At 33.4% G+C, this 23,082-nt stretch overlaps 4 protein-coding genes across 10 annotated transcripts in view; 2 read left to right on the forward strand and 2 right to left on the reverse strand.

Annotated features, from left to right (window-relative positions):
- The window catches only part of LOC135831157 (carboxypeptidase M-like), a 38,041-nt gene extending 36,760 nt beyond the window's left edge, over nucleotides 1-1,281 (forward strand). For 4 of the 5 annotated variants that reach the window (XM_065343437.1, XM_065343440.1, XM_065343438.1 and 1 more), the window contains one exon: nucleotides 749-1,281. In XM_065343437.1, the coding sequence (XP_065199509.1) occupies nucleotides 749-934 (186 nt within the window). In that variant the 3' untranslated portion in view covers nucleotides 935-1,281. The remainder of the gene's footprint in view (nucleotides 1-748) is intronic. The other variant, XM_065343441.1, reaches the window with a different exon arrangement.
- RfC3 (replication factor C subunit RfC3) lies at nucleotides 931-3,447 on the reverse strand. The gene is made up of 8 exons (XM_065343443.1): nucleotides 3,233-3,447; nucleotides 3,109-3,173; nucleotides 2,661-2,788; nucleotides 2,420-2,582; nucleotides 2,180-2,339; nucleotides 1,898-2,109; nucleotides 1,741-1,818; nucleotides 931-1,669 (listed from the first exon to the last, which is right to left on the reverse strand). The coding sequence occupies exons 1-8, from the start codon at nucleotides 3,259-3,261 to the stop codon at nucleotides 1,512-1,514; spliced, it is 993 nt and encodes a 330-aa protein (XP_065199515.1). The 5' UTR covers nucleotides 3,262-3,447; the 3' UTR covers nucleotides 931-1,511.
- A 560-nt stretch (nucleotides 3,448-4,007) lies between these two features.
- l(1)G0004 (lethal (1) G0004) lies at nucleotides 4,008-4,851 on the reverse strand. Its single transcript, XM_065343448.1, has one exon. It carries the CDS (start codon nucleotides 4,700-4,702, stop codon nucleotides 4,052-4,054), a length of 651 nt encoding a protein of 216 aa, XP_065199520.1. The 5' UTR covers nucleotides 4,703-4,851; the 3' UTR covers nucleotides 4,008-4,051.
- Nucleotides 4,852-5,035: 184 nt separating this feature from the next.
- LOC135831160 (serine/arginine repetitive matrix protein 1-like) lies at nucleotides 5,036-21,549 on the forward strand. Of its 3 annotated transcripts, XM_065343446.1 has the most exons (8): nucleotides 5,036-5,240; nucleotides 5,479-5,711; nucleotides 5,791-5,892; nucleotides 8,618-8,881; nucleotides 11,374-11,433; nucleotides 12,310-14,718; nucleotides 18,060-18,389; nucleotides 19,984-21,549. In XM_065343446.1, the coding sequence occupies exons 2-8, from the start codon at nucleotides 5,488-5,490 to the stop codon at nucleotides 20,198-20,200; spliced, it is 3,606 nt and encodes a 1,201-aa protein (XP_065199518.1). In that variant the 5' UTR covers nucleotides 5,036-5,240; nucleotides 5,479-5,487; the 3' UTR covers nucleotides 20,201-21,549. The 3 variants fall into 3 exon arrangements, with proteins under 3 accessions (XP_065199518.1, XP_065199517.1, XP_065199519.1); XM_065343445.1 differs by lacking the exons at nucleotides 5,036-5,240; nucleotides 5,479-5,711; nucleotides 5,791-5,892 and adding an exon at nucleotides 7,647-8,486; XM_065343447.1 differs by lacking the exons at nucleotides 5,036-5,240; nucleotides 5,479-5,711; nucleotides 5,791-5,892; nucleotides 19,984-21,549 and adding exons at nucleotides 7,649-8,486; nucleotides 18,801-19,131.
- The last annotated feature ends 1,533 nt before the right edge of the window (nucleotides 21,550-23,082 follow it).

Consider the following 23,082-nt stretch of genomic DNA (forward strand, 5'->3'; position numbering starts at 1 on the left):
TTTGATCATGGCAATGCAGCATTTTTGATACCTTTACTTAATTATTACGCTTTTGTGGTGGACCGGTAACCTATCTAACATAGAATTATTTAAAGAGTACCTTACGACGTACTTAATTTTATGTTCTGCTTGAAAATTTTGAAATATTTATTATCAAAATTTCACAGTATGTGTCAGAAATTTCTATTTTTACGTGTTATTTGCTAATAGAACCAAAAATACTCGATACGAATTTCGGGATTTCTATTCCATTTTTACTGTCATCAATGGTAATTAATACCAATTTAATCACAAATGATTAATTTGGAAAAAAGAATTTCCGAACTAATCGATCGCATGATGTAATTTTCATTAATTTATAACTACGTTTGATTCAAACGTAACGACCTTATGTAATATTTCAAGAACCTAACGAACGTCTCAAATCAACTTAAAAGTCCTAAAATTAATACACTTATTGTGCATGAACATCATCTTCTTGACTATTATTGAGCACCTGAACACGAAAAAAAATTCACACCACTGTTTGCACTCTTCTTCGTGCAATGTCAAGTGTACACTTTTTCTGAGACATACTGAATATTGTTACCTTTAACGCTGTGTTTTGTTTGTACATGTGTGTTTTTTTTCTTTCAAAGTTCAGTTTTTCATTAGTGCATGCTTCTCTAACACTATAATACCTACGTAAATTACTTTACAATCATCACAACGCGAAATTAATTTCACACGCGGGAACTTAAAATTTCAGCGGCATGATACTTTCGCGTATAATAGACCAGCAGCTCATGCTCCTCAACCGCATTTCTACGTTCCACATCACCATCCTCAAGGAATTCCATTAGGTAAACCACCGCAGCAGCCAAATAGTGAAAATGGAATCTTATCCACAATTACATCCGGTTTTAATAATTTAGTAAATAATATATTCGGTTAAAATGTATTTTTTTATTATTATTTTTTTTTAATTTAAATGTAGGCTCGCGACGAGCCTACGAAACAGCATGTTCTCATTCCTATAATTATAGTACTCATTAATTTATGCTTTAATTTAAGACCAAATGACGAACAATAAAGTACATTTTTTTATTAGAATATTTTAAAAGGTACCAAAAGAATATTTATCAATGATGGTTTACTTTTTGTAAAATGCCTGCGAAAATATGGGGTTCAATACTTTCAGTATCTTTGTTAGTTCTATACGTATTATATTATTTTTGTTTTTTTCATTAAGTGAATAATTTATTTGAAAAGTTGTAAATAAATAAAATTTCATTGAAATAATCGATTTTTATTTCGTTGAATTAGTTATCGTTTTCCACTCTTTTTTTTCGTGTTCAGGTATCAAAGATTCTAAAATTATACATTAACGAGGAAATGAAAATGCTCGATGGATATTTTTTGAGACTTAAACCGAGCAATCACAAAATTCAATATTTATATTAAAACGATAAAAAAAAAAATTAAACATAGGTACGTATTATTTAGAGAGAAATAGTAAAACACAATTTGATTTACTCGTTTTCGTTGACTTCGATCTTGTTCCTCGCAATATGAAATGCTCCTATTAGAGAACTCAATTGGAATTTTTCATTTGTTCCGCCAGACAATCGATATTCGATATCGGATAATTTAATCAACAATTCCATCAACGTTTCAGATGGTAATTCAACTGTAGAAATCAGAACAACAATTAGATGAAAATGTATCGCAGAAAATGGACATTAAAGGAGAATCACTCACTTCTATGTAAGAACGTGTGCACTTCGGTAAGTATATCTTGTAAAGCTAAACCTTTTTCAACTTTTAAATTCTGAATTCCTGCAAGAATTTCCCAGAAATTAATATATAACTGGGTACTTCGATGCGAATATTACTCGTTTGGAATTAGGTTACTTACGATTGTACGTAGAGACGAAATCATCGTTGAGCAACCATTTCAAAATATTAGTTATATCTGCTTTCAAAGGATGACCCACACAGGTGTAAACTGCATCTTCGTTGATGGTTGAGAATGCAGTCGAGGAACTTTGTAAAATATTCAAAACTTTACGCATATCTCCTTGCGATAAATCAATCAACGCTTGTTTACCGTCTTCGGTTACTTCTACTCTATAATCATAATGAAATATCAGTATTGCGATCATCCGAATGTTGTAGAAGAACGGCTAAAATTACGTACTTTTCTTGATCGATTACGTAATTCAGTCTTGGAAGTATTTGTTCTGGTGATAAAGGTCCAAATCTGAAGCGAGTACATCTCGATTGTAAAGCTGGAATGATCTTACTCAGGTAATTACAAATCAGGCAAAATCTAACATTCTCGGTGAACTTTTCGATAACTGTAAGCAGAAAATATATTTTCAGAAAATTAACAAATTGGTACATGGTTTTGAAATCTATTTCTAAAGTATTTTCGTACTTCTTCGCAAAGCGTTTTGAGCATCGTTAGTCATGGCATCAGCTTCATCTAGAATTATCAACTTGAATCCGGATTTGAATATGGTACGAGTTGACGCGAAATTTAATATGGGACCTCGTACAATGCCTATACCTCGATCATCCGAAGCGTTGAGTTCCAAGACCTACGGATAATCAATTTATAAATTGAATAAGGATGTTTATGAAGATTTTTCAAACGTTATTTTAAAAAAAAAAATTACCATCGAACGAAACTGTCCAGGTTGGTATAGTTTTCGGGCACAAGCTAAAATAGCGCTGGTTTTTCCAGTACCGGGTGGTCCATAGAACAGCAAGTGAGGTAATTGATTTTCATCGATGAATTTGGTTACTGAAAATAAAAGAGTTGAGCATTTATGAGAACAGAAATCAGTGATCTAGAACGCGCCAGCTACTCAAGTCCAGAGAACTTTGAATCCACCAACAAAAACGTTCGTTTTGCTAGCCACCTGTCAAATTTTCTGATCAAGTGGTCGACAATATTTTACAGAAAAATAAACATTTATGCACAGGGAGACGGGATAATTCGATAGATTTTCAATTAATTCGTTTTCGATTTCAAATTGAGTAGAAACTTGTTTGTGTTTGCGGACTCTTTGTTATCAGTAGTTACTGAGTAACCTATATTATAATGGATTGTCATTTAATTACTTGTTCTGATGATATCTTCATGAGAAATCAGATCTTGGAGAGTACTTGGACGATATTTCTCTACCCTGAAATCAATTATTGAATAAATACAAATGAAATGAGAGACAAAATGATGAGATCTTACCATGGCAAGTTGGGAGTGCCCGCTACCATTTTCTGAATGCTCCGAACAATAATATTATACAGAAATATACGAAAGGAACAGATTATAATACAGTTGACCAGAAATGAATATTAATTTAACCAAAATAGAACATTATCAAACGAAAAAGCTCACTGGAAGTTCGATGTTTCCTAAATGAAAAAGCGGGAAAGGAGGTAAATTCACAATTCCGATAACGTTGTTGCTCAATGTTGCATAACGTTAAATAATATATTCCCATAGTTCGGTGTTCGTTTGTCAATTATTTTTAATTTTAGAAAGTCTGGCATTTTAAAACTTTTTCAATCAAAATATTTTTTTTACCGTAAATTGATCGGATTATTTTTTTGTAAAAACAAAAAAAAATGAGGTGAACTTTTGATAAATTTATTACACGGGAAAGATCACTTTTGAACTTTCAAAGTTGGCAACTCTGTTTTGAACATGTGTTGAAAAAAGAGAAAAATAAAAATTTGAGAGACGAATACTGCTACAGCAAATTTATCTTGAATTTGAAATTCTCTAACACAGATCATTTTACGAAAATGAAAAAAGATGAACTGTGTGAATTGGCTAATAAATACCCACATTCATTACCAAAGTAATCGTTAGAAAACGAGAAAATTCATTGAATTCCTTCTCTTCTGTAATCTTCATTCCGCAGTCACCGTAATCTGCAAGATATTAAGTTCTCATATTCATACTCCCAAACCGATTTCGATTCAATCAAACAATACCAATCATCAGAAACATTCGATACTTTAAAAACACAAAATTTTATTTATAAAATCAACGAAAATATTACAAACGATCAGATATCTTATTCGCTATATTATGCAACTGGCCATAAACTTTCGAAGGGGGACTACCTAAAATAAGATTACAAATAGCTCTCATTGCAACTTGTATATTTTGAAACGATCCCAAAATATGTATTTTTGAATCCGCAAGTACAATCCTAGTCTTGGTAACATTTTCGATAGTGAATTTGGTTCGTCCTCCTTTACCAGCCAATCGTCCAATTGCTCGAGATAAATGTTGGTTTTTCAACGTTTTTACATCCTTCACTTCGAAAGACTCGATGAATAAACTTTCTAGTCGTAATAGGGCCATCGCATCTTCAACATCGAAACCTAGAATGAAAGCTCGAACGAAATCGGCGCCTTTTTGTAAATTGCTGTCATCGGTTTCAGAATCTGGTCGTAGTTCTACACATCTTGTTTTCAGATTGAAACGAATTTGAAGCTTTAGATGTTCCACCACGGGGCTGACAATTTTTACCCAATTTTCACGAAGCGGTGTGTAACGATGAGCTGGAACCACGATCTTTCTAATTTCTTTGTTGTCTTTGACGATTTTTTTAATCTTTAGCACTTTCGGTGGTTTAACGCTGGTGACTACTTTCTTCTTGATTGTTTTTCTGGGTACGGGCCGACTTTTTAAACTTTCCATCGCGACAAGTTGAACGTTTCACACTTTACCACATGAATTCGCGTTTATAAATTGAAAGTTGGGCACAAAATAAAGAATAAAACTTCAAATTCAAACTTTAGATTAGAACACGACGTCGGAAGAACTTCGAATAGAAAAACTTTCAGAAAGTTTGATTTTGTTTGTTGTCAACAAAATCCACTTAGGCAGCATTATTGAGTAAAAATTACGGTAAAATACCGTAAATTACGTAGTAATTACGTTATTTCTCATATTGACGCGAGATCACGAAATATTATGCAATGATCAAAATCGTTCAAATTCCAATCAGAATCTTTTCGTTCACTTATCGATTCTCCGTGCTTTTTCATATCAAAATGAAAAATTGGAATGGCCGTCTCATTATAGTACTTTAATTATTATTTCATTGGCAAATTGCAACTTTGTAAGTTGTCTTTCGTCGCTCTAAATGTGTACGTTGATATTTGTAGAAATGCAGTAATTACAATGTGGTAAGGAAGTTCTCGCAAGTGTTACTCTGACGCGATTTTTAGCAAAGGTAAGTGTTGGTTTATTAATTATCACCTGATGTACACGATTGAAATTTTCAATCAGTAAATGTACTTAATTCATTAAATCACTCTTTCGTAATCTTTCCGCATAATTTATGCGCCAGAATTTAATCAAACTTGTTGTATGTTTGTGCTTTTTTTCTCTTTCTTATCACGATAAACGCTCATTCAGTTGTAGCGTCGATTGAATATAGTATTGTTAATGTGCATTATTTTCTTTTTCAGTAATTCATCATGTATAATGGTATCGGACTTACAACCCCTCGAGGTTCCGGTACAAACGGTTACGTTCAACGAAATCTTGCCACAGCGTATAAAGCGAAGGACAAAAACACTTTTAAAAATGAAGTCAACACGCCAGCAATAAAGAAACCGAATACAGAAATCATAGAGCATGACCGGAAACGTAAAATAGAAATAAAATGCATCGAATTTCAACAAGCGTTGGAAGATCAAGGGTAACTTTTATCAGTTACTTGACGTACGTGATTTCAGTTAATCAATATTTCTAATCAACTGTCTGTTTGTCTTGTTTAGACATTCGAATGACGAAATCGCCGAAAGAGTCACAGGGTATAGGAATGACTTACTCAAAGAATGTAAAAAATCGGAACAACGAGATGAACATGGACGAGTAATGTAAGCGTTTTTAAAAAATAGTTTTTCTTAGTTTTACCCAAGTGTAAATTCTACTAAGCATTTGTAAGAGTTGGACGAAATTACGTAATAATATAATTTTGCAACAATAATACACTCAAATTGACCACTTTATTCGGAATTACAAATTTTTTTTTCAATTTCCTCAATGGCAAAACTTTAGTTAGTGCCATTTTCGATAGAAATAGTCTACAGCGATGCTCTGTTCTGAAATTAACCCGAGAATGAAATCATTCATATCGTCTTATACTTGTCGTAGTGTTGAACAAACATTGAAAAATATGGCGAAAACAGATTTTCCTACAGTTTCAAGGTTTCATTATTCCTTCTACCCGATATATGTATTACTATTTCGGCTATTATGTAGTTCAGTATGTGAACGTTACAGTGTTTCTGTATGTGAAATTTGCACCTGAATTTTCAGTAAAATTGCGCTACGCAACTCGTTCAGAAATGTGTTTTTCGTTAACCGCCATTCCATTCGTTTCCTTGTGTAATTACTTTCATTATTACTACTTGATTTTTCATGGTTAAGTTTTATTATTGTGTTCCAATCGAATTCATGGTGAGGTAATATGTTCAATAAGAGGATATCGTTTCAGTGGAAATTGAATAGGTAAGATTTTCGTCGATTTATGTGCTGCCATTTTTCTCCACGTATGCTTTTTGGTAATCTTTGATTTTCGGGAATTGTGTAGAAAAAATTCTGCAATATTTTGGAATAGTTTTTGCCCTGTTTTCTAACTTTGTATTGAATGTTGAAGTGAACTACGTGCATTACATGATAGACTTTTTACTTTTCATGTATTTCGTTGATACGTACGTTTTATTTTATGGCTTAATATGCAAGACGCGGTTTATTAACCTATTAAAATCGTATTCGTGTATTTTTTTTTTTACTGTAGTGCAAGTGTTGAAAGTTGAACTAAAGTCAAGAATATTTTTTACATCGAAATTTTTATTTCTTTCGTCTAATTTTCTTCCTCTGTATCTTCGAACAGATATGTAAAGAAAGATGTAACATTTTGTAAAATGTAACAAAAATTTTTGATATTTGGTCTTGGAGAAGCTTTTTTTTATTACTTTTTCGGATTAATTTTTAATAATGGTTGTTTTTATCGAGCGCAAGTGTTTGTATAGTACGTGTACTGATAACATATTACCCGAATAATACGAATATTCGTGCAGAAGGTGGACGTGAGATGAAAATCGGATTACCGTGTACGAAGATATCGATCTGTGGGTGGTTGATGCGCGCGCACGATTTTTCCTTTTAGACTATTTGACGTTGTAACACAAAGGGGTGGTTTTTCGGTCCACATTAGGCGTCTAAGTTGAGCAATTTTCTTCTCGAATTGAGGATAAAATATTTTAATTTGAGTTCATCGAACTGTATTGAAATCATTTTTAGTATTTTATTATTTTTTATAGAAGAATTATCTAGATCGCTGATTTAGAACCAAGATCGAATTTCTGGTCATAAATTGGAATAAAGTGATTCACGACGTGATAATGTTCGAGATGAAATTCGATACCAAAATTATCGACAATTTACGACGAATAATTAGCCATAAAATTCGAGCTAAAATTTTAATTAATTAAGAAGCAGCGCGAAGACGAATCGTATTTCAGATTGCTTGATTCAGTTCCACTATGTGTATCCCCTCGAAAGCGTCCGTTCGTGAAACGAGATTCTCATTGCATCTCTGTTTTCCTCTTTGAAACGCGAGACGAGTGTTACTCGATGGTTTTCCGCGACGATGCTTCTTTGGTCCTCCAGTCGATCGATCGTCCAAATCGTACGCGTTTAATTTAGTATTCTTAATCGCGTCGCGAATGATGAATACTCGCGAAACTCGATTTAATCGAGATTTAAGATGTCAATCGTCGTACAACGTGACCCACGATGGCGAAAGCTCCAAGTTGTTAATTATTTCGAAATATGGCGATTCGGAAATACGTTCCAACGTATTTTAAATTTATCGACGATGGTATAACGTAAAATAATTTATTGTGATTTTAATCACGAAGTCTTCCAATTTTTTTCCATTATTTTTTTTTTAATCATGTCGTTATTATCGTAGTCTTCCTTAATAATTGTGATAAATCAATTCGTTGTCTTCCATACGTTGTATATTTGATGTGAAATATTGATCTAAAATGCGTCACGCTCAAGATACGTCTAAATATTCGGATAATTTAGGCTTTCGTCGAATCTTACACAGAGCCATGTCTTCCATGAATGTCTTCGAAGGTACCGGTGATCAAAAAAATCCTCCTAGGGTTACGAAGATAAATCGTAGTAATAATAACCGCATCGTAGCGATCTCGAAATGTGAAAAAGTAACCAAGAAAAAGAGAAAAAGACGACGAAAACGTCGTTTACCGCAAATACATCCGTATAATTACTGCAACCAAACCGTTATCTGTTGTAATTGCCAACAATATATGACAAATTCACATATCATACTTCCTACTGGTATCGATACTCTTCCTTTGACTAATTTTAAAATGTGTTTGGTCGGTGGTTCGAACGATACGAACCGCAAACAACCCACCGTCAAGTCTTTAGTTCGGTGAGTGAAACTGAACTGCTTACGTAATACGTACTAATTATTTAAAGTTCATAATGTTATCGCTTTATAAAGTATATTTAGCAGCTAACAAGATACGTTTTTACTATAAATAATGGGTTTTCTGATTACAGAGTGAAAGAGACTCACGAAATAGCCCAAGCTCAAGAACGTAAAAATGAACAACTGAGGCAAGCTTTCGGTATATCCGAGTATTTCGTCGAAGGCAGTAGCTTTGATCCGGAGAGACGTACTAGAGAAGCTGCTGCTAAGGCAGCTTTAGAGGCGACTAAAAAATACGTCCTGATACCATCTCCTCCGCCGTCTGATGAGAACGAAGAAGCTGAAAAAGTCGAAAAAGAAGACGAAACGTCGACTAAATCCAAAAAACACAGCAGGTATGAATTCGATGGATTTTTTAAAAGAATATTAAATTTGAATATTTTTAATAACTTATGAATATTGATGGGATCTTAAAGCCATGATGATGATGAATTTTTTCCAAATTCTTATTACATAAATAGGTACTCAACTTCTGATTTTTCCTTAAAATATTCAACTCGATTTCAGACCAAAAATTACCTAATCAGAGATTCAATTTTGATCAAAATTCTTATTATTCTTAAAGTTTTTCTAGAACTAGAAGTGAAAAAAATGAAGGAAAGCTTGTATTTTCTACAGTAAATTTTTTAAAAAGATTGTTGTATTCCCCTTTAAGAAAGTTTTTTTTTACCTTTGGGTTCACCTTAGGGTGTGATGAAATTTTGGAAAAAATTAACTACGGTTTCCTTTCGATTTTTTGATAAATTTTGAAAAAATTATGCTTCTAGAATTTAGAAAATACCGAATTTTAAGCATTTACACCCCGTTTGAGTTGTGGTGGGTATAAAAAGAGTTTTAAAAAATGTTTATAGGTCTTTTTACTTCAAGATTAACTGTAGTATGGTTCTTTTTATCTTTTAAAATTCGTTGATTATTTTTTTCAAACTAAAATAGTTGAATTTTATGAGGGGAAAATTACTGAAAATTTTCCCTATCCCTCCCCAAATGTAAATTAAGTCGTGCTCTGAGCCCTTCAAGTCTAAATTTGAAAAACATATGAAAAAATGTATTGAAATTTCTCAATTTCTGCGTCAGAATTATTTTGAAGAACTCCGTTTTCAAGAAATTAAGTTCTCTTGGTGCCCCATATGCAGTTGGAGTCTCTGTACAGAGTTCTTCCATGTTGAAAAATAAATAAAACGAAATTCCTTTGAAATTTGAAATTTTTTTAACGTTCATAGAATTTCAATTATCTCGTAATAATTTTTCTATACAACCCTCTTATCGAGAAAGTCATGTTGGTCTTCCTGTTGAGAGCTTTAAAAAGTTTAATAGTCGAGGAGCCCGCTTAAGGATCTATTGCACCCCCCCCCCCCGGTCGATCCTCCGGGACAACTTTTTTTTTAAAAGGAGAGTCCTAAGGAACATTTCTAGCCCTTGTACTAAAAAAAAAAGTGGCCCTACTTACAAAATGGCGGCCGTTTTGATTAACAGGTCAGCCGAAATCGCAAATTTTGCGTTCCAACATAGGACTTGCACGAAATTTTTTAAACCGTACAAAGGTAGATCGAAAGATCAGGCAAAAATTTAATCACCTGTCAAAATTTCAAGTGCTAAACTGCGTTTTTCGATTTTTGGTGAATTTTTGAATATCAAATTTAGGCCAAAAATGAGGGAAAAATCAAAATTTTACCAAATTGACCAAGAAAGCTGAAATTTGGGATATACCCTATTTTCGACCTGCCAAATCGATTGGAAACTGTTTCAACCCGTTTTGGACAGTTCTGGAGCCTCCAGCAGATTTTTAAAACTCGAAATTTCCACAAAATTTCATCAAAATGGAGTTGGAAAGCTGAAATTTATTCTGCAAACTAATTTCAATGCGCTACGAAGTACTGCAGGTAAATTTCAAGTCGTTTTGGAGCCTCCGGCTACTTTTTGAAAATTCCTGGAGCCTCCAGCAGATTTCTGAAACTTTAAATTTTCACAAAATTTCATCAAATGACGATGAAAAGCTGATATTTACTCTACACTCCAATTTTAACACCCTCTGAAGACGACTTCAGGTGGGTTCAAGTCATTTCGGAGCCTCCAGCGACTTTTTGAAAATTACTGGAGCTTGTAGTAGATTTTTGAAACTTGTAATTCCCGCAATATTTTACCAAATGGAGTTGGCAAGCTGGTGGTTGCAAACGGTTTTGAAGCTTCCAGCTACTTTTTGGAAATTTCAGTTTTCCAAATTCCAAAAAACGGCGTACGACCTTTCAAAAAGTCGCTGGAGGCTCCAAAACGACTTGAAATCCACCAGCAGTCGACTTCGTAGCGTATTGAGGAGGATCGACGGGGGGTGCAATAGATCCTTAAGCGGACTCCCCGACTATAAGAAATTGAAAAAATCAAATTTTCAACAATTTTTTGAAATGACCAACTTTTGGGTCAAATTGCTCTTAATACGTAATCTTATTTTCTGGAGAAACTCCACAACCCCTGAACAATGCTGTCTCACTACACAACGCATCCACCCCCCCCCCCTCAACCAAAAAACGTTTTGAAATTTCATCTTGAAAATGTGACTATTCAGAGCAATTCTGATTTGAAAATGGAAAACTATTTTGACAAAAAAATTGAGCATGAAAAAAATTACCACTGCTTTTTATTTTTTTTCAACTTGGGAAGGGGAAAACCAGAAGTTGGCACCGCTTTTTTCCGAAAAAATTTAAACTTTTTGATATTTTATGCTGCTCCCTGCATTTTTTTGTTTTTTTAATCAAATGAGCTCTTGATTTATACTGTCTCTTCAAAAAAATATTTTTCATTTATTTAACCTGTTTCCTTTTTCTTTTTGCAGAAAATCATCAACCGCTTCGGACGAGGTGAAGAAGAAAAAGAAAAAGAAGCATAAAAAAAGGTATAAAATTTCATCCTCTGTGATTTTTCCTTACTTGTAAATCAAAGCAGTAGGTTGCATTCAAAAAAAAAAAAAATTCATACATTAGTAAATAAAAAGAAAGAAAATGCGAACGATACAGAAAGATATTGATTTTTTTCGGTTTTTTAATTTTTCAATAACGAAATGAAACGATTACGTGTTGCAATTTTTCTTCTTTTTTTTTCTATAACGAAACAAAAAAATGAATGAGGAAATAAAACACAAACAAATGTAATTGAAACCACGAGTAAGAAAGAAACATTGATAAAAATGTATATCTATCTGATCGATTCATCAATCGTTTCTGTTTCTAGTAGTACATTTGTTGGGATTTAATCTGTGGTAAGTGTAAACCAACCTTTTTAGAATAATCTAAATCCTAGACGATTTGGTTGAGAAAATGTTTCGTAATAATGTGAGGGATGTTTCGTAATTTGTTGTTATTGTTGATGTTGTTGTTTTTGTTGTTTTTTTTTTGTTCAACTTCTATTTTTACGTACACCGGGTCGTTTTTTATGTGTTGATTTTACAGGATTATACGCGAGGATTTGGTTTGGTAATTTTCTATATAGTTTTATTTATTACAAAAGGGTCATTTTCTAACTGGAAGTTGATGATTGTATTTTTTTTTTAATTTAACGTGTTAGAAAATGATGGGAAATTATTATGTACTTATTGTTGTGTAAATTTTGAATACGGAAACTCGAACTGATTACGTTCGAGTGTTGGAAAAAATTCGCGTAGAATGTGCACCTTATTATATTATACGTATATTTTGTACGAGTTATTTTTTCGTTTCTCTTTCTCGTATCGTAAATACTAATAGATATCGTTTGTTTTTCTTATTTTGCGCAGATCACGAAGCACGTCGTCGGTAACGAAAGAAGAAAAACATCGTAAAAAATCCTCATCGTCGTCGTCGAAACACGATAAGAAAAAGAATAAACAAGACGGTTCGCCGACCCGTTCGAAATCCAAGAAGAGTAAAAAAGATCGAGGCGACCTGTCACCCAGCGAAGATGTGCGCCATAAATCGAAGAAAAAGAAGAAAGACGAATCGAAAGGTGATAAAGATTCGAAACATCGTAGTAAAGACGACTCCGAGAAAAAGCATAAACGAAAAGAAGCATCGCCCGACGAGTACGATCGTAGCTCTTCGCATCGTCGAAACAAACGCGACGCTTCGCCAGCAGACGCCGAGAGTAGATCACGTAAACGACACCGTTCGCCGTCACCGAGTACAGAGAATCGACGTTACGATAAAAACGCGTCGCCGCAAAGAGACGACAGTCGATCGCGTAAACGACACCGTTCGCCGAGTGTAGAAAAACGACGATATGAAAAAGACGCGTCGCCTGAAGACAGCCGATCTCGTAAACGACACGCTTCGCCTAGTGTCGAAAATCGACGTTACGATAAAGATATTACCCCCGAAGATACTCGATCTCGTAAACGAAACGCTTCGCCCGGTGTCGATAATCGACGTTACGATAAAGATACTTCGCCGGAAGACAGTCGATCTCGTAAACGACGCGGATCTCCGCCCATCGAAAGTCGTCGCCACGAGAAAGACGTTTCACCGGATAAAAATCGTCGCAGCAAACGACAGCGTTCTCCTAGCGCCGAAACTCGTCGTTACGATAAAGAAAACGGCGACGCTAGAAAGAAATCTCCGGCGAGACGACAGAAAAACCGTCGCAGCTTATCGAAAGAACCTTCTCCGGAACTTGTTCGTCGATCTTCACCAACGAAGAGACGTCGTTCGCCGTCTATGGACTCGTATACCGAACGAAAACGTCGTCGGTCGTCTTCGTCATCCGATTTGCAACAACAACGAAACAAAGATAAATTCGGTAGATCTTATAAATACGCCGATCAAACGAAGAAATCACGTAATCGCGACTCTTCCAGCGATACTAATCGAAGATCGTATTCGCCCAAGGCTGTCAAAGATACGGTTAAAGTGAAATCGGTCGTAGCATCCGCCAGCTCGTCGAAGAAGAAACCCGAAACGAAAGAGAAACCCAGACGAAATTCCGTCAGCAGCGACGACGAAGCTGGCGTCGATAGATCGTCTAAATACTCGTCGTCGAAGGATTCGCGTAGCAGTAAAAAAGATAATCTAGACGATCGAGTTACAGATAGCGATAAAAAATCCAAGAAATATTCCTCCGAAATTAGTCAACGTAGTAATTATAATAAACCGATCGAGAAACCAGTCAGATTAGAAAATAATCTCAGCACGAGGTATTCGGCCGAAAGCTCCAGCGAAGATGATACCTACATGAACAGCAAAATCGAAGACTCGAAATTTAAATCGTTGAATAAATATAATAAACTCAAAGCGCTCGGTTCGTTGTCCGGTGATCGAAGAAAACAAACTGCAATTGAAGAACAGAATAAACGAGATGAAAGTACTCAGAACAATTCAAAATCGTCGAATCGTAGAAGCGACAACGGTGTTACGAGTAACGATAAAGTCAGTCGAGAAGATTCCACTTCGTCGTCGTTGAGTTACTCGCCTATGGAAAAACACCCCGAAAGATACTCGGATATTCTAGCAGATAAAAAAGTATCGACGAAGAGTTACGATAAACAGTCATCCTACAGCGCTACACCGTACCCATCGACTACCCAAACATCAACCGAATCGGCGAGTAAATTGAAAAAAGAAACGGAATTTTTGAATAAATTAAAATCCGCCGTCAACGACAGATCCAAAGACGCGGGTAAATCGTCGTCGCCCAAAGTGTCCACTCAGATTTCCAGGGTCGTCGACAAAAGCGATAAATCGTCTCGTAGCTCCGTTACCGATATGTTACCTATTTCGTTAAACGACGTTCCATTACCACCCGATAAAGCTCCGACTCCTGTTCCGGTTCCGGTCCCGATTCCTGCTCCGGCTTCTACGTCTACTCAGGCTAAAGTCGTACCAACTTCTGCTCTCACTGTCGCCAATATGGCTCCTATCGCCGGCGACCAAATAGTAATTAAAGAAGAGGATATTAAGCAAGAAAACGTTAAAAGTTCAACTAGTACGAATACGAGCAGTATCCAGATGCCGGATATTAAACCGCGCGTCGTCAACGGAAACGAAAAAACTAAATCTCGTACCAGTGATATTGTCATCAATGAAAAAACCCTAGCTCAACTCACGAGTTTCATGGCAGCCAATATTAAATTAGCGAAAGGATGGCGTAAAAAGCGCTCCAGCTCGAGTTCGTCCGATAGCGATAGTTCGTCTTCTTCAGATTCTAGTCGAAGGTGAGTTTTGAAATCGTTGGTAGATTATTTATAGTTAATTATTAGACTAGAATGAATAGATACGTTTGGTTTTTTTACTCGCATTTTGAGAGATTATCGAGAATCTGGATTTTGGCTGATTTAAAATCTACAAGAATGTGCTGGGGTAGCAGATTTTGAAAATGGATTTTGGATTTTACTAATTTTACTTGAAGAGAGAGGACTTCTAAAGTTCGAAAAATTGTGGTTCAAATCGAAAACGTTTTTTAAAAAGAGATTCAAAAACCTCCGAAAACCAGATTTTTGAAAATACGCGTAAGAAAAACAATACTTCATGGAAAGGAAGGGCAGGAGCAGCATGTTTTTTTTTCATAATGGCTAAATTGATTTTAAAGTTGATAAATCAGATCCTTGTAGGAAAATTTAAAAGTACTGATATTTCGAAAACACGATTGAATACCGCGTTATCTTGATGAAAAAAATGATGTGAAATAAGTTGCCTACCCAGTTTGCCGTAAATGCGTATCGTTTTATTTCAAGGGAAGTCTTCCCCCTCTCCGCTCTCTTCTTCTTTCTACCGATATCTTATTATTCTACAGATTTACAAAGTCACGATACTCGAGTTTTTATAGTTTTTCTTGAATTATTATTTTTTTATGAGAAAAGTGATGAAAATAGTGTTAGAAAACGTACCTCTCCCCCCCCCCCCATCGTCATCAATGCAAAAGCTCCAACTTAAATTTCAAACAAATTTTTCAAGATTTTTTTTTCAAGATTTTTTTTTTGCTTAATTTTTATTTCTTATTGAAAAAAAGATGAGAATTCATACAAAATGTGTCAATAAGTGTTTGTTATTTTAAATTTCAAAGATTCTTAGTTTCTTTGAAACTTACCTACATTTTTACAAAAAAAAAAAATGTATTTTCAACAATTTTGACAAAAATTAGGATTTTTTGATTTTTTTCAATTTTACTTTGAGATTTTTGAAAATTTTGGCAAAAATGAGACTTTTTACAATTTAGTCTAAAACAGGGAATATTTTCGAGAGTTTGACTTGAATTGAGACTTTTTGAATAGCTTGGCAATAAATACGACGTTAAAGTTGGTGTCAAAAACTTCCAAAAAATTCGGTAAAAAAATACCTTTCAAAAAATCCAGAAATGAAATGAAATGAAATCCTAGTTACGTAAAAATTGAAGTGACAAATATTTTTTGATCACGTCAATTAAAATTTAATAAAAAAACAAAATTCATCAATTCTTTGTCTCCTTTTTTTTTTTAATACCTGTGTAATGAAAAATTACTTGAAACTAAGATGAAAAAATGTCGGTTTTTGGAAAGATTTTTTTCAACAACTCAAATTGAATTTTTGTCCAAAATTAGTCTTTAAAAATTGCCAAAAAGTGGTGAAATTTGTATAAAATTTAGCAAAATTGAGCAAGAATTGCACAAAACGTCGTTGAAACTTCTTCTAAACTTCAATAATAGCCTTATAAACGCTTGCAATTATCAAAAAATGATGAAAATTTAATAAAATTTGCCATAAATACAAAAATAAATGTTAGAATTATATAAAAAAGCTCAAAAAATGCATCGAACATCATCAAAGGATGAATAAATTTCAGTAAATTCTGACAAAACGCTGCCAGAATTGTATAAAACATTATTAAAATTGAGTACTTACTCGAAAACATAAAAGTGACGAAACTTCCATAAAATTTGACAAAAATTGCTTGAAAAAAGTTTAAATCATTGTTCAAATTTTAAAAAAAGTTTAAGAATCAATCAAAATAAGACAAAAGGAATTTTTCCAAAATGAAGCAAAATATAGGAGAAAAAGTATGAATTTTTATTACAACGACTGTTCAGAACTCGAATAAAGCATCAACAACGCTAAAAATGACCAAAAAGTGATTAAATTTCAGTAAAATTTGACAAAATTTAGCAAGAATTGCATAAAAAACCGTCGAAACTTCTTCCAGACTTCAATAAATAGTTTTAAAAACACTGAAAATTTCAATAAATTATGAAATTTTTGTAAAGTTTGCCAAAAGTGCATGAAAAGTATAAGAAATTTTATTAAAATAACAAGTTTTGTACTAGTCCTACTAGTTTAAAGTTACTAAGATTACTTTTCGGTTAATTTTTCAAAATTTTGGTTTTTAAAGTCAATTTTTTTAAAATTTTTAAAAATTCAATTTTTCCAAATCTTCACCATATTTCTGAAAATGTTGTTGAATGATATCAAGTGAATAATTTACGAAAGTATTCACCTTTTTTAAATCCTTTTTCCAAATGGTTACAAGTTACAATGCCTTTTCAAGTCTCGCTTTCTGCCAAAAATAGCAAAAAGCTCTACTTTTGTCAAAATTGCCAGAAAGTGTCGTTTCTTGTTGAAAATTGTTGCTCGTTTGTAAAAAATTTCAAATGTCTCATTTTTCCCCAAAAAATTGCCCTGAAGTCTCGCATTTTGACATTTTCAAAATTAGATAATATTATAGTTTTACCAAAAAGTTGCAAAAAATTCTTCATTCTTTCGACACGAATAAAATTCCAAAAAAGGGTAATTTTTTGCCAGTTACATATTTCCAAAAAGTCTTGCTTTTTGCCTAATTGGTTAAAGTTCTTGCTTTTTACCAAACTTCAAAAACAATCTTGCTCTTTTTACCCAAAAATTGTCAAAGTCTAATTTTTTTTACGAAACAATGTTGTAAAGATTCACTTTTTCCCTTACATTGTTCAAAAGATCCACTTTTTTGTCAGAAATTATCAAAAATTCTCACTTTTATGTCAAAAATTACCGAAGTCTCATTTTTTTAAAATAAATTAAATTGCAAAAAAATTCCACTTTTTTTCCAGTAATTTCCAAAAAAAACTTGCTTTTTTCCAAATTGCCAAAAAAATCTTGTTCTTTTTTAAAAATGCCAAAAATTGTCAAAAAAAACGTCTCATTTTTTTACTAAAATATTACTACGCAAAAAGGTTCATTTTTTTCCGAGAATTGCTTTAAGTCTCGCTTTTTTGAAATAAATTGCCAAAAATCGTTGCTTTTTTTTACATTTTTTAATTGAAATATTCTGGTTTTTTTGTGATTTTTTTCTATATTTAAATGTTTTGTTCTCGTCTTGTAACTTTTTTTGAAAAAAAATTTAGTACAAGCCCTGCTTTATTATTCTCTCTTCCAATTTCAAAGTCTTAATGATGTATTAAGGGGGCGAAAAAACATTCCCAAGTGAGTGATGAGAAATAACGACTGTCATTATTTTATTCATTTTGTTTAGAATTAATTAAGACTACCTCTTCGGCAGTTAGAAACTTGCAAATCACCGTATCTTCTAACCTATTCATTTATCATGTTACAGTTCCAGATCAAGCAGCTCATCATCTTCTAGCAGCGATTCAGACGACGATAAATCACGAAGTCGCAGCTCTCGTCGTGGCCGTCGGTCTCGTTCCGGTTCCGACGAATCGTACAAATCACGATCGTATAGTTCATCCGATTCGAGTCGATCACGTTCCAGATCCGCTAGCCGTACGCGTAAACGACATAAGAAATCTCGCAGCGCATCAGACAGCGACAGCGATTCCGATAGCTACACCAGTCGAACGAGTCGTACCAGCAGATCGCGATCTTTTTCCATACCTAGACGTAAAGGATCTCCTAGTTTCCTAGAAAGAAGACGCATCACTAGGTAATGTTCTAACCCCAATATGCCCTTGCCCAGTGCACTAGTAATCAGTATAAATATAATTATCACCGAGATCGTAGAATATTGAGAATTCATTTTAGTGCATCAAAGAGTGCCCCAAGCACATCCAAAATGTATTCTCGTTTCGTTCAAAAAATATTTACGTGAGAGTGCAGTATGTTTGTTGCAAGATCGTATTATTTTTTTCAGTTTTTGAAATTATTTTTTCTAGTCACACTGCGTGCGTATTTGAAACGAAGAGTGGTTTATTTTGCGCAATACATAGATTTTTGTGTGAAGTTTTAGCTTTTTTGAATACCTATTTTTTTTATTATTATTATTTATTTCCCAGTTATATTTGGCTTTACTTTTTATTTTCGCTTCGTAGATATTTTTTATCGCTTTATTTTACAGCAAAAAACGTACCAGAAGTTATTCGTCTTCGTCAACTTCATCGTCATCGTCTTCTTCCTCGGACAGTTCATCGGCATCGTCGAATTATCGTCGGTGAAATGTGTTTTAATACTTTGTACGAATGACGAGTATTCGTAACCAGAGAGAAAAAAATCAGATTTTAATTTTTAATTTTGTCACTGTAATTTTTTTATTCGGACTATTTCGTTATGGTAATTAATAATTACTGTATTAATAAGTAATTTATTATTCGTTATTTCGTAAGTGAAATATCAATTTTTCAAGATTATCCTATTCGTATAATTTTCTCGATTTTTTTATTCGTTGTTATCTTAGAAGAGTGAATGAATATTTCGACTTGTGTAGAAATTTCAAAATTCATTTTAAGATTTTATTTTACGAAATCGAGCATATTACATAAAATGTAATTTTTTTCAAATATAGAAATAATTTATTTGTATTCGAGTTGATTTTTTTTTCGATTTTTGCGAATTTCGAGACGAAGCTGAAACGTCGAGAAGTAAGTTTTTACAGCTTTTTTTAAAAGCATGATTATTATCGTAAATAGTTGAGTTGCGTAGAATTTTATTTTCCAAAGCTTATTATTTTTTGCACGTTGAATGATCTATCCTCGAATTTGTCGCTTTTATGTATTTTTTTTCATTTTATTTAGAAAAGGTTTTACAGATACTAACAGGTATGATTTCTATTGATGCAGGTTTGTTCAGTTTAAATAACTTTAGTGCTGGTATTACGACTCTCCGTCAAACGTTGACAGAGCGTTAACCGAGGTCGAAGCACCGGTTAACTATTGTTCAACGGTCCGTCAAATGTTGACGGAGCTTTGACGGAGTGTCGTAATACTAGCCCTTAGAATAAGAATTTTAATCGAAAAAATACTAAACAATTTGTGCGATAATTTTTTTTAGCTTTTTAAAATTAACATCGAATTAAACGATTAACGCTTTCATGAGTAATATATAATTGTGTGAGGTGATTGGTTCTAATGTATTTGGTGTCTGGTCATGTTTGTTATTTACATTTAAACGGTTTTGGGTTCAATATTAAACTATCAATCGTATTTTTGAACAAGATTAACTTACAGCGTTGATATTCGTGCGATTGCTAACTGTAATAATTAAGCTTGGTATTAGATTTAGTAATGGTTGTGGTGTAATTTCAGCGCTAGAAAACGACCGGTACCTTACGATAGATCTTGGATGTCTGATTCAGCTGGAAGTGTATCTTCTTTCGGATCATCGTCGCCATCGATCTCACCGGTATCGCGAAACTCGCGTAAAAGCTGGACAGCTACGAAGAGACGTTCGTCTTCTATTAGTTCGCCTTCTTCCATTCTACGATCGTCTGTACCTTCACCTTCCGTTCAAGAAGAGTATTAAAAATTAGAGCAATTTTCCCCCAATTTTTCACGTTGAAATGCACCCAATTCATTTGTTTTCTAGTCACTTGTTTTAGTAATAGTTGATTGAAAATTATTTCTTACGATGATATTTTTGATCTGATTTGTTGATTTCGTTTTTCGAACCCATTATGAAAAATTCGATCGAGTTATCGAGTTTTAAATTACGAAGACGAATCGACTCGATGCAATGTTGATTGTTGACGCGATCAATGTAAATATTTTACATGTAATTAGCGTGCTATTTTTATTTTTTGTTGTTGATTTTATTTGTACCTAATTTTTTCATGTTTGTAGTAGATAGCGAATGTTTCGAATAATTGGTCTAGTCGTTTAATGAATACTCCGCTTTGAGGATTTATTTTTTCGTAAAACTGAAGCTTTTTTTGCTCGGATTCGTATCGCGATGTTGATCATTTCTAATTTCTCAATATGCATTTTTATTTTATTATTATTTTTTTCGGTTTCACGATCGTGCTATTTGTACAATAGTGCATTTCAAAAATTCAAAATATGTTTCGAATACATTCCATTTTTATTTTTGTTCAATTACTAGATGTTGAAAAAGTTCACCTTGAGGTAGATTATTCAATTTTTGTTAAACCGTTACGAATATCACTAGGATTATTTTTTTTTATTTCGCGTTTGATTTTTATTACCTATTTATTTTATTTTAGAATCATTTTCTAGTCACAAACATTGTTCCATTTTTTCCCCTGTTGAGTTAGCAATGTGATAGACGAGTGCATTATTATTTTTTTTAAGTTTTGATTTTTATTTTATGATTTATCAGGAATCGGTTCTAGTCATGGATCTTTTATAATAGAGCATTTTTATTCACCTTTTTTTTCTCTTTTTTTTATGTTAATCGCATATTAATTTTTAAGCAATCATATATTTTTTGTTCGTTTTTGATGTAATTTTTTTAAATTGATTGTAACCATTGTGAACAACTTATGTATGTACGTAATGAAAGTCCATTCGAGCTTTTAGAAAATTCCAGCTTACTTAATTAATTTGCTTCGAAGAAAGCTAAAATTTGCATCATTTTATTATTTCTCGCCTGAAAATTGCCGTTTTATTTTTCGCTAAAATTTGAATTTTTTCTTGTTGTTTTTTATTCATTCGTAAATGAATTTCTTATCACTATTTAATTTGTTACAAACTTACCAGATTTTGAATAGTTCGTATGTGTTTGTGTTTTTAAAAAAATTACCTACCTACGTAGTAATGTAAGGATATTTATGTATTCCTTCTGAAGCAGTGGATTTTCAATTTTTCGTTCTCTGTTCATGATTTTTAAAAATTAAAAATTCGATCAAATTGTTATCGTTTATTTTTTATTAGCTGGTTTCGGGTAATGTTGAACGTTTCAGTTATTTCAGTCTTTAGCAATGATTTCAACTCGAGAGAATCTGACGAACAACTTGAAGCTTCTTACGTTCTTAGTTCTTGATTTCTTTATTATTCTTATCCACTGAATTCCTTCAAATCAAAAGTACCTACTGAATATGCAACTCATGAACTCAAAATACCCATACGCCATACTGCTAAAAATACCTACCATTATTTAAATCACCTCTTTAGTCCTCCTCCTCACTCGGACCTATCTCTTATGATTTCGGGCATGAAAATGCCCCACATTTAGTGACTGTACGAATTTTGAATTTTTGAACGATTCTGAGCCGTCTATTGAAAAAAAACTGAAACTTTGTTCTATTTTAAAATACAAGGTTGAAAAATACAGTATGACACAAAAGTAGTGCTCGATGGCTTTTATTTCCAAGTGGAAAGAGCTAGCGCGAGATGAATGAAGCGGCGTTGAGTGTGGAAAAATAAGGGCTTTCAAAAACGACTTTGAAAATTTCAGGTCCACGCACAGGGTGTCCACAAATTGAAAAACCGGTTTGGTCAAAAAATTCAAACTGGTTTTTATTGGCACAATGTTTTCTACACACTAAGGCGACAAAAACGTGTTATGCATTTTTTGAAACCGGTTGATTAATTTGCAACCAGTTGACAAAATATTCCCAAAAATTGCAGATAGAGAAAGAAGCTTGAAACAAAAGTTGTAGAGCGTGAAAATTTCACAATTCTGTCTAATCACATTTTGAAACCGGTTCATTGGTTCGCAATTCGCATTTAGCAACCAGTTTTTGACAATCACCTAGAAATTGGAGATAGAAAAAAAAGCGTGAAACAAAAGTTGTACTTACTTGGAGCGTGAAAAATTGAACCATTTTCGCTGATCGGATTTTGAAACCGGTTCCTTAATTTGCAACCAGTTATCAAAAATTACCTAAAAATTGGAGATCGAGAAAAAAACTTGAAACAAAAGTTACAGGGCGTGAAAAATCACACAATTCTGTTTAATCACATTTTGAAACCGGTTCATTGATTTGCATATTTAGCAACCAGTTTTTGACAATCGCCTAAAAATTGGAGATAGAGAAAAAAAGCTTGAAACAAAAGTTGTAGAGTGTAAAAAATTGAACCATTTTCGCTGATCGGATTTTGAAACCGGTTCCTTAATTCGCAGTCAGTTATTAAAAATTACCCAAAAATCGCAGATAGTGAAATAAACTTGAAAGAAAAGTTGTAGAGTGTGGAAAATAACACAATTCTGTTCAATCACATTTTGAAACCAGTTCATTGGTTCTCATTTAGCAACCAGTTTTTTTGTTTTTTACAATCACATGAAAATTGAAGATAGAGGAAAAAGCCTTAGTGTGTAGAATACATTGTGCCAATAAAAACCAGTTTGAATTTTTTACCAAACCGGTTTTTCAATTTGTAGACACCCTGTGCATGGGCCTGAAATTTTCAGGGTCGCTTTTGAAAGCCCTTATTTTTTCATATTCG

This window comes from Planococcus citri, chromosome 1 (assembly GCF_950023065.1).
Source record: "Planococcus citri chromosome 1, ihPlaCitr1.1, whole genome shotgun sequence".
Lineage (NCBI taxonomy): Eukaryota > Metazoa > Arthropoda > Insecta > Hemiptera > Pseudococcidae > Planococcus > Planococcus citri.

Excerpts from the sequence above, each read along its gene's own strand:
- RfC3 (XM_065343443.1), bottom strand. The coding sequence starts at position 3,261 with ATGGTAGCGGGCACTCCCAACTTGCCATG. Across the intron at positions 3,174-3,232 it reads GGCACTCCCAACTTGCCATG|GGTAGAGAAATATCGTCCAA; the intron begins GTAAGATCTCAT and ends AATTGATTTCAG. Across the intron at positions 2,340-2,419 it reads TCAAAACGCTTTGCGAAGAA|TTATCGAAAAGTTCACCGAG; the intron begins GTACGAAAATAC and ends TTCTGCTTACAG.
- LOC135831160 (XM_065343445.1), top strand. The coding sequence starts at position 8,071 with ATGCGTCACGCTCAAGATACGTCTAAATATTCGGATAATTTAGGCTTT. Across the intron at positions 11,434-12,309 it reads AAAAAGAAGCATAAAAAAAG|ATCACGAAGCACGTCGTCGG; the intron begins GTATAAAATTTC and ends TATTTTGCGCAG. Across the intron at positions 14,719-18,059 it reads TCTTCAGATTCTAGTCGAAG|TTCCAGATCAAGCAGCTCAT; the intron begins GTGAGTTTTGAA and ends ATCATGTTACAG.